Raw genomic sequence first — 9212 nt, 5'->3', positions numbered from 1 at the left:
GGAAAAACGGCACAAAGCCACAGGGAAGGGAAAGAGAAACGGCAGGATGGGGAGGAGGGAGCTCAGGTGACTGGCTGGACCCGCTGTGACATCAAATGCCAGGAGGCAGAGGTGGCACATAGGAAAGCTGAGAGAGTTTGGGGGAGTTTCCCTGTGCCAGGGAAAGGATGTGCCAGCTTCCGGGACACCAGGGGCAGCCGGCGAGGGCTCTGCAGCCATCCTGAGCCAGGGACAGCTCCTGGCTTTGGGATCACCTGACTGTCACACCCAGGCAGTGCCATTCCGTCCCCATCCCAGCACAGCCCAGCCGCGGGGACTCTGCCTCTTTCAGGGAACAACAGCTTCCCAGGGCTCACCGCCCCTTCCCAGCGGGATGTGCAGAGCTGGAATCCCTCTCCTCCTCCTCTCCCTCCCCAGGGCTCTGCGGCGTGCAAGCGCTGGGCTCCTCGCTGTCACACCCCGTGCCCCGCCTGGGCTGCCGGGTCACCTCCTCGCCCAGGGCAGGAGCCAGAGGGGAACTGTCCCTGCGGCAGCTCCAGGTGGGATCTGTGCACCGGGAGCAGTGCCCCACCCACAGGGACATTGCTTTTGGGATGGTATCTCCGTGTCCTCGTGCCACCTAGTGCTGACACACTCCTTGGGGACGCGCCCCTCATGCTTCACGGGGCACTCTCCAAAATGCACGGTTTGGGGTTTTTTTTTGGCTCAATGTGGCTAATTCCATGTGAAGGAACAACTCAGGCTACTGAAAGGTTGTCCGAGGATGTGAAGTTTCAGCCACAGAGCTCATGCTGTAATCCTGGAGGTGTCTGGCCGGAAAAAAATAATATATGGACATAAAATACATACATAAATAAATACATAAATAAATACACATATATATATATACACACACAGTTACACATCTGAGTTACCCCTCACCCTCTGATAGCCGGCGTGGTGGGGGACACTTTGTCACCTCAGGACGTGACTCAGCCTTGAGCTGGCCCGGTGTCCCCAGCATCCAGGTCAGGCAGGACAGCGGTGACAGGCCAGGGACGGCGTTTTGGGCTGATGCCCCGCGGTGCCGGGGCTGCGGCGGGGCTGGAGGCAGCAGCGAGCACACAGCACATCTGTGCAGATGTGAGCTCCTGCCAGGGAAACACCGACCTCGGGATGACCCCCGGGCCCTCCCAAAAGCAGAACCAGCACATCCGGCCCTGCCACGCCCTGGGAAGCCCGGCCTGTCCCCCTGCACCCCAGCTGCTGGACATGGGTCTGCACGGTGACACAGCCCCTGTCAGCAGCTGAAAAGTCCCTGATTTGGATCAGGGACTTCTGCAGAGAATCCCTGGGCATTTGCATCCCAAGGCTGTGAACTTCCTTCACGGGAGCACCGGGTGTGGATCAGACCCAGCACACACAGAGAGGCTTTTCTTGGATTGTGACAAAGGCAGAGTGAACCACATGGCCTGAGCAGGGAGAGATCTGCTCTGAAACCAGCTACCCTGTGCTCCTTGCCCTTCCTGCCCTCCAGGACTGGCTGGCTCCAGGGCTCCAGCAGGATCTGTTGGAGACATTCCCTGCTCCCCCCGAGGCTTTTGTGGGAGAAGTCTCCAAAGGATATGAGGAACGAGCAGCAGGACTGAGGTGTGGAGGAAGCAGGGACAGAACCACCTGCCCAGGTCACATCTGTGCTGTGGGTGATGGGCTCCAGCCTGGGTGTTTGGGAGCAGAAGGATACCTGGTTATCCAAGTCCATTGCATCTGCCCTTCCTTCCCTGCATTCCCAGGGCATTGGGAAGGTGACTCCTGAGCTGCTCTCATCCCAGCCAGGGGATGGTGCCTCTCCCAGCCCTGAAGGATGGAGCTGTCCCCTCGCAGAGCTCAGCCAACACTGCTGTGGCCACAGAGACCTTCCAAGGGAGCTCCTGGTGTGGCTGGGGAGGGACATCCCACCGAGAGCAGGAAAGAGCTGTATTTGCCAAGGCCACCTGCAGCCAGCTCCAATTCCACATCTCCAACTCACACTTTGGTTAGTGTGAGCACCAGAAAAAGCCTGTTAACACATTCCATGAAGGAATTGCTCCCTTCTGCCCTCCTCCTGCATCCCAAGCACGCACCAGGAAGAACTTCCATGCAGGAATGGCTCTCTCCTGCTCTCCTCCAGCACCCCGAGCACACACCACAGGGAACAGCAACACTGGTCTTTTACAGAGCAAAGGGATTCTCCCTCTGCCTCCCCCTGCCCACAGCCATGGAGCACATCCCAGATCCTGCCAGTGGGGGACAAGGAATGCAAACTCCATCCCCGGCTCTCCCAACCCCCTGTTATTTATGGCTGCCCCCAGCCTTGCTGCTCAGGCCAGTTCTAAAGCAACCCTGTTAACGATTTGCTTCATGTTCTCACTGTACACAGTTGTCCCACTTCATTCTTGTCACAGGAACATGTCCCTCTTAATCCATTTGAAAGGAAAGAAAACCACAAAGCCCAGTGAAGAGCCCCCAAGGCTCTTGCCCGTCCCACATGTCGAGGCTGAAGGGAGGAGAAGCCACTAAAAAGCCAGAGCAGCCCATTTGTCACGCAGTTGTTTCCCGAAGTGCACGGCTCCTGTGAATAGCGAGGCCGCGGCCAATGCCGCTGCCCCGAGGAATTTTTGTCTCCCAATAACTGCAACACTTGGCAAGGGACATCACTCGCTAGGGCTGGAGCCAGGAATGCTCCAGGCAGGGCAGAGCCTCCGTGGCCACAGCACAGCGCTGGGACACGTCCCTCCCACACCCTGCAGGTGACCATGAGCCACCTCTGCATGGAGCCAGCACCAAGATCCTGGAATCACAGCATTGGCCTGGGAGGGATCTTATGGAACAAACAGTTCCACGCCCTGCCATGGACAGGGCCATCTTCCACTAGCCCAGGTTCCTCCAAACCCCATCCAACCTGGCCTTGGACACTTCCAGGGATCCAGGGGCAGCCACAGCTTCTCTGGGCACCCTGTGCCAGGGCCTCAGCACCATCACGGGGAAGGATTCCTTCCCAATATCCCATCTAATCCTGCCCTCTGGCAGTGGGGAGCCATTTCCCCTTGTCCTGTCACTCCAGGCCCTTGTCCAAAGTCCCTCTCCAGCTCTCCAGGAGCCCCTTTAGGCACTGAGGTCCCCAAAACCTCCCCTGCTCCAGGCTGAAGATGTCACTTTGGGATTTGTCCCGTTTCTACATGGGCTGCAACTTCACTCCCCCCTTGAAAGCACAAACAAGCTCTGGAAAGAAACACAGGAAAACAAAACCCCAACCAAGCTGAGCCAAGGGCTGAGACACAGAGAAATTTGTGCCTCTTATGGCTCAGAGCATCTTATGGCTTTAGGTCTCCCCAGCTGAGGGGAGGTAACGGGACAGGGTTGCTCAAGAAGCCAAAAGAAACAATAGTGTCCCAGCTCCTCTATTAGTCACCAGAAATCAAGTTATGACTAGACTCAGCAGGGCTCAGAGAAAAGAAAAAGTGGTGACTTCATGCTGGACCAGATTTTAAAATCCCATTTTTTTTCCTTTGCTAAAGTCTCCATCACCACTTATTTTAGGTAGAAGAGTGCCAAAAGCAAAGGGGTGGGGAGAGGAAGGCTAAAAACCACATCTGAAAGCAGGACAGTTGCTATTAAAACAGAAAAAAAAAATCCTGTTTGAATATTTTATTCTTAAACATAACAAACTTCCTCCGAGTGTTGTCACAAGTACTTGTGGCTGCTCTACGTGGCTCGGTGAAGCCTGTAGAAATGTGTTCTGGTTTGCAAAATATTAATTAAAAAGAACAAAACAACCCCCCCCCCAAAAAAAAACAAAACAAAACAAAACAAAAAAAACCAAAACCAAAATACCCTCAACCCAACTCAACTTGCTGTAACAGCAGCAGTACTTGAAGGCAGCCCCCGCTGGGGCAAGGTTACCTCTGGGGTAAGGGCAGGAGCTGAAAGGAGCAGAGGCCTGGACCCGGGAATCGGCGTTTTCTTTGGGATTTGGTGCTTTCTGGAATGTGGAGGCAGTTTCCTATCTGCTAAGCCTGCTCTAGTTATTCCTCTTCCTCTCGCACTTCCTGCTTTTGCTTCCAAGCTCTAGGTCGAGGCACTTTTCCTCCTCCTGAGGACGAATGTAAACACCACTGACCCTGTCTCACCCACCTGCCCTCGCCCCCCAGCCCTTCCAGCTCCCCCTGGGAAGGCAGGAAGCCAGAACCCCCTTCCTGGCTGTCGTTAGCGTGCACATGCAGGAGCCTGGCTGGGATTTTGGGACAGGAGTCCGTGTGCTCCCGCTCCCGCCTGGGATGCTCTTGCCAGTGCCAACATCCGAGCAGAGCCCCCAGCTCTCCCACCAAGCCTCGTGTGAAGGTCACAGAGCAGAGTATCAGTGCAGTAATACTTGAAATACTGAGACAAGGCACACCCAACAGCCTTTCCTCCTCACAACGCTCTCCCCACCAGCTTTTTGGTTTGATCCGAGTCTCCCCGCGAGTCACAGAGGACAAGTGTGCTTCCTGCATTCACATATAGGAATAAATAGCTCTGGATCAGTTTCCTTTATGGCCGGATTACAGAACCCCTGAAATACTGATACGCTTTATGAACAGCAGCACTGTGCAGTTCCGTGGGCGTCCTTGGCCACGCCAAGTTCCTCTCTAGGATGCGGGTGCATCTCCCAGGCGGATGGCCCCAAAGAAAGTCGTGTGCTTGCTCATGTTGATGGAGATGTCAGCGTGGACCATCTTCACGGCGATCTTCTGCCTGGCCTTGAGCAGGCACACCCCGGCCGTGTAGCAGGTGTTGAAGTTGGTCTTGCCGGTCTCGATGCTCCGAGTGCATTGCAGAAAGGGCTTCTCGTCCACCACCACCTCGTAGCTGGCAAAATCGGTGAAGTTGATGTAGTAGACCTGATGTGAAGCAGGGAGAAGAAAGGTGTCAGGGAGGGGGTTGGGGTGTGGGGAGCAAGTGCAGCGTCCTGGGGGTGTGTGCAGCCCCTCCTGGCCCCAACACCTGCACTCACAGGTGACTTGTGCGAGGCAGGGAGAGCCCCAAACCAACCAGGAGAACCTCTTTGATTCCGCTTCAGACTGACCCAAGCATGCAAAAACCCCTGAATCCATGTGCCTAAGGCTGAGCTACCATCCTGCTCATTCCAGGGAAGTGACACACCTGCACAGAGCCATGCAGGACCCTCTGCGTGCTACAACAGCTTCTCACCCCACACACAGACACACACATTCCACTGAAGGCCTCTTGCACTTACCTGCCCAGTCCTGCTTCCTGGTGCCAGGAGCCTCCTTTAGTGGTGACATCAGAACTGCCCTAAGGTGGCCTGGGAGCTGTCTCCTGGGTAACTGGACTCGGTGCTTGCACAGGCATGAGCTATTATAGGGAAAAGGCTCTCCCAACCTCCACAGCTTGGAAGGAAATCACCTCGCAGTGCTTCTACTGATTGAACTCCCTGACTTCCAAGGCCCTGTGACTCTGCTTGTCCTCACCTAACCCTCTCCCACACTCTGATTCCAAAGAGCTGCAGGAGGAAGACCTGTCCAAGGAGAAGTCAGTCTCAGGGAGCTGCTTCTTCCTGAGAAAGGAAATCCAGTCCTTTTGGAGGCAGGAGCTGCCTGAACACTGAATCCCTTTTGATTCCTTGATGGACCACAAACGATGAGGCTTCACTGGTCCAACACCGTGGCCAGCAATCAGCTCAGCATCAAACACTTGGGAAACAATTATACTTTGACCCGTGTGGAGTTATATTTTCTGTCCCCATCCAAACTGGACACCTGTCACCAATTCCATGGAAGAGCACCTGACATCCGTGGCCCACTTCATCCCAGAGCTGTGTCTGGGGAGGAGCTACACGGAGCAGGGGGAGGCAAACGGAGTCACCTGGGCTGGAATCTGGTCAAACCACCTGAGCTGGGAGTCCTGTGCTTCCAGAGCGACACAGCTCCAAGATAACCACAAATGACCAGTGTTGGGGTCTTTTAAAGCACTGAGCTCAGCGTCCTGCCTGCAGGGAGGTTTGGAAGGCCCGGGACATGGATAAGTGGGGGGATAACCCCGGGATTGGTGGGTGCGGGGTGTGCTTTCAGTGACTAATCCCTGGCGGGCGGTGTCCAGGCGGTGACAGGGGTGTGACACTCCTCCCCACACCCCTCCTGAGCCGAAGCGGTTACAGCTCCACACAAGCTGTTGGCATTTGGCTGTTGTCTGGAGCCCTCTCGTGGTTCATGCAAGGCTTCCACCGGAACACAAGAATAGGAGGAGTTAGCCTAGGACCGTACTCACTTCTACCTGACTATAGATGAAGTATGTGCCGTCCACCAGTACCTCCAGCTCCCCACTGCGGGCATGCAGCTTAAACACCTTGGGGTTCAGAGTGATGCGAGACCAGTCATTGAGGACTCCACCTGAAAGATCTCAGTATGAGAAAACGGCGGTCACTCAGTACCCGTCAGGAGGAAAAGCGCAGGAGCAACACAAACACAGTCACAGCACCACAGGGAGCAGGGAATTCGGAGGGGGAACCCCAGGATTACACGCTGGGGAGTGGGAGCAGGGACTTTTCTCTAGCTCTGAGCACACACATCGGCTTGTGGGGTTGCATGTCCCTCCAACCCTCTGTGTTCTCCTCTGCTCATCCCACGGACCTGCCTCCTCCTGACCCTGCAGCTGAGCTTGTTTGATCCCTATTCCCTACTGTGTCCATGGCAATGGTCATCATGGAACCATCACAGAATGGTTTGGGTGGGAAGGGACATTAAAACTCATCCCATTCCACCCCCTGCCACGGGCAGGGATACCTTCCACTGTCCCAGGTTGCTCCAAGCCCTGTCCAAGCTGGCCTTGGACACTTCAGGGATCCAGGGGCAGCCACAGCTTCTCTGAGCACCCTGTGCCAGGGCCTCAGCACCTTCACAGGGAAGGATTTCTTCCCAATCTCCCATCTAAATCTACCTTCCTTCAGCTTAAAGCCATTCCTTCTTGTCCTGTCACTCCAGCCCCTTGTCCAAAATCCCTCTCCAGCTCTCTTGGGAGTCCCTTTGAGCACTGCAAGGGGCTCCCTGGAGCTTTCTCTTCTCCAGGCAAATGGAGGCCAGCTTTGGGTCACACAACTGATTTTAATTCTGGCATTCCATGACTTCACCATTCCTGATTTTGTAATTGGGATAATTTTAACAAAACCTTTGCCTTTACAACTCCTAAGGTTTTTAAAATCCAGAATAAACAACAAAGTAGGAAATTGCATCATATCTCACAACACAGTAACCCCTAACAGAGGTCACTCAACACAGGGATTTATGGATCTACCACTCAATCCTTTGGGATCACTGGGATAACCTAGGGACAGCCTTTGCTATGAGCCCCAAACGGAGCCAATCTCTGTAGGTGCCTCAGTTTATCAAATCCCACTCTTTTCCTCCCAGTCTCCATCTGCCTCTCTTCTCCCTGCTGGATGGGCCTTTTACTTAAGAGTTGGACTCGATGATCCTTGTGGGTCCCTTCCAACTAAGAATATTCTGTGCATCAGTTGGAGCTCGCCAGGCTGGCAGCTGGACAGCATTCCTGGCTCCCAGCTCTGGATTGTTCCCGAGCAGCAGGGAAGGACACTCACAGGGCATTCCCACTCTTAGAGAGCAGCGTTCCCTCTGGAAACCCTCAGCATTCCCAGAAATGAAGGGATAATTGCTTTCTGAATGTAAGCAAACAGCATCTTTTCCCGCACATTGTTCCTGGGAACGGGCGGTTGTTTCCTTTTAATTTTGGGGAGCTGCAAGCACAAATCCCTGTCCATGAGAAATTCCAGCTGCCACTGCTCACAGGGAAAGCTGCCTTCCCACAGAAGCAGTGGCCAGCCCTCCCCACCCCACATGTGAGGCAGGAACTTGTGGATGGGGATCCTGCAGCCCCCACCCTCAGAAGTCCCTCCCAGTCTGGGATTGGGGTAAGGATGGATGGATATGGTCCCTGGGGAGCTGCACGTGGGGACTCAGGGAGGGGACAAGCCAGCTCCTCTCCAGCACAGCCAGAGCAGGGAGGCAGGAGGTGATGAATGAGCCCCAGCTGTTGGCAAGGAGAGCAGGAACTTGAGGAGAATTTGGATGGGGATCTGGGAAGGAGGAGGAGAGCCAGGAGCTGCCTGCGGATGGGAAGTGGCTCGGCAGGATCTGGGATTAAAGGCTGTTGGTGGGGACAGAGGTGCTCAGGGGATCCCAGGAAGGGATGGACACCTCTGTGTGCATTCACCACTGCCTTAAATTCCTGGGAAAACTGGAGGAAAATGAGCAAATGGGGAAGAGACAGGACAAGGATCACTGAGGGTTTAAAATAGAGTGGGGGAGCAAAAAGGCCTGGTCATGGAGGGGCTGGGGAGGCACAAAAAGTGCCTGGAGGTCAGGGAGAAGGGAGATTCAGTGGGACAGAATTACTGGGGTGTGCAGAGCAGGGATCATCTGGGAGATAAACAGGAGCTCAGGGGAAAATGGAGGTGGAGACTCCACACAAGACTCTTCTTGTGGGGTCTGGGCAGGGGTATTGGAGGGCAGGGATGGGCAGGGATCATCTTGGAGCTGTGTCATGGGATGGACTGGGATCCAGGAGCTCTGTGGGTGCAGGAGGGGCTCTTCCCAGTACCCACAATTATCAAGAGATCCTTACCATTCTTCACTTGGATTGCTGAGCCTTGGCCTTGGAGATGGACCACAGCTGGCTGCAAGGGAGAGCACAGGGATCGAGGATTAATGGGAAGCACTGCGCCAGTCCACAAAAATGCCCCCCAAAGCTGAGTTTTCCCACGGAAAGATCAACCCACCTGGATGTCTCTGGAGCTGGCCTTGTCTGTGGCACCTGCAAAAGGCAATTCCAAATCACTGAAGAGTAAGGTTGAGTGAAAAATCCCATAAATAAAACTTCTTTTATCCCAAAATAACCCTTAAACCCCCTTATAAATAACCTTTTTTTACTCCAAAATAACCCTGAAGCTTTTCTTACTCCATAATAACCATTAAAACCTCTGCTTTAACAGGGGGAAGGATATGGGGTGCAGGTAATATTAAAATATATAAAACAGAAATACTAAATATTAAAAAATATTTAAAAGCACATAAGGAAGAAAAAGACTCATCCTACATTTCCCTAGTTTATTTCCAGCATTTCAGTCCAACCATCAAAATTCTTTGTTATTCAACAGGTTTCCACTAGAAGGAAAAATTGCA

The 9212-nt window shown here is 54.0% G+C and overlaps 1 protein-coding gene across 2 annotated transcripts in view; it reads right to left on the bottom strand.

Moving 5' to 3' along the window:
- Positions 1 to 3651: 3651 nt before the first annotated feature.
- Positions 3652 to 9212, bottom strand: part of EDA (ectodysplasin A) — a 61158-nt gene continuing 55597 nt past the window's right edge. Inside the window, exons 5-8 of one of the 2 annotated variants that reach the window (XM_053990614.1) lie at positions 8810 to 8844; positions 8656 to 8707; positions 6286 to 6416; positions 3652 to 4898 (exon numbers count right to left, since the gene is read on the bottom strand). In XM_053990614.1, coding sequence (XP_053846589.1) covers positions 4647 to 4898; positions 6286 to 6416; positions 8656 to 8707; positions 8810 to 8844 — 470 coding nt within the window. In that variant the 3' untranslated portion in view covers positions 3652 to 4646. The remainder of the gene's footprint in view (positions 4899 to 6285; positions 6417 to 8655; positions 8708 to 8809; positions 8845 to 9212) is intronic. The other variant, XM_053990615.1, reaches the window with a different exon arrangement.

This window comes from Vidua macroura, chromosome 14 (assembly GCF_024509145.1).
Source record: "Vidua macroura isolate BioBank_ID:100142 chromosome 14, ASM2450914v1, whole genome shotgun sequence".
Lineage (NCBI taxonomy): Eukaryota > Metazoa > Chordata > Aves > Passeriformes > Viduidae > Vidua > Vidua macroura.
Note: the sequence above shows the minus strand (reverse complement) of the source record. Positions and strands in the feature narration are given on the sequence as shown.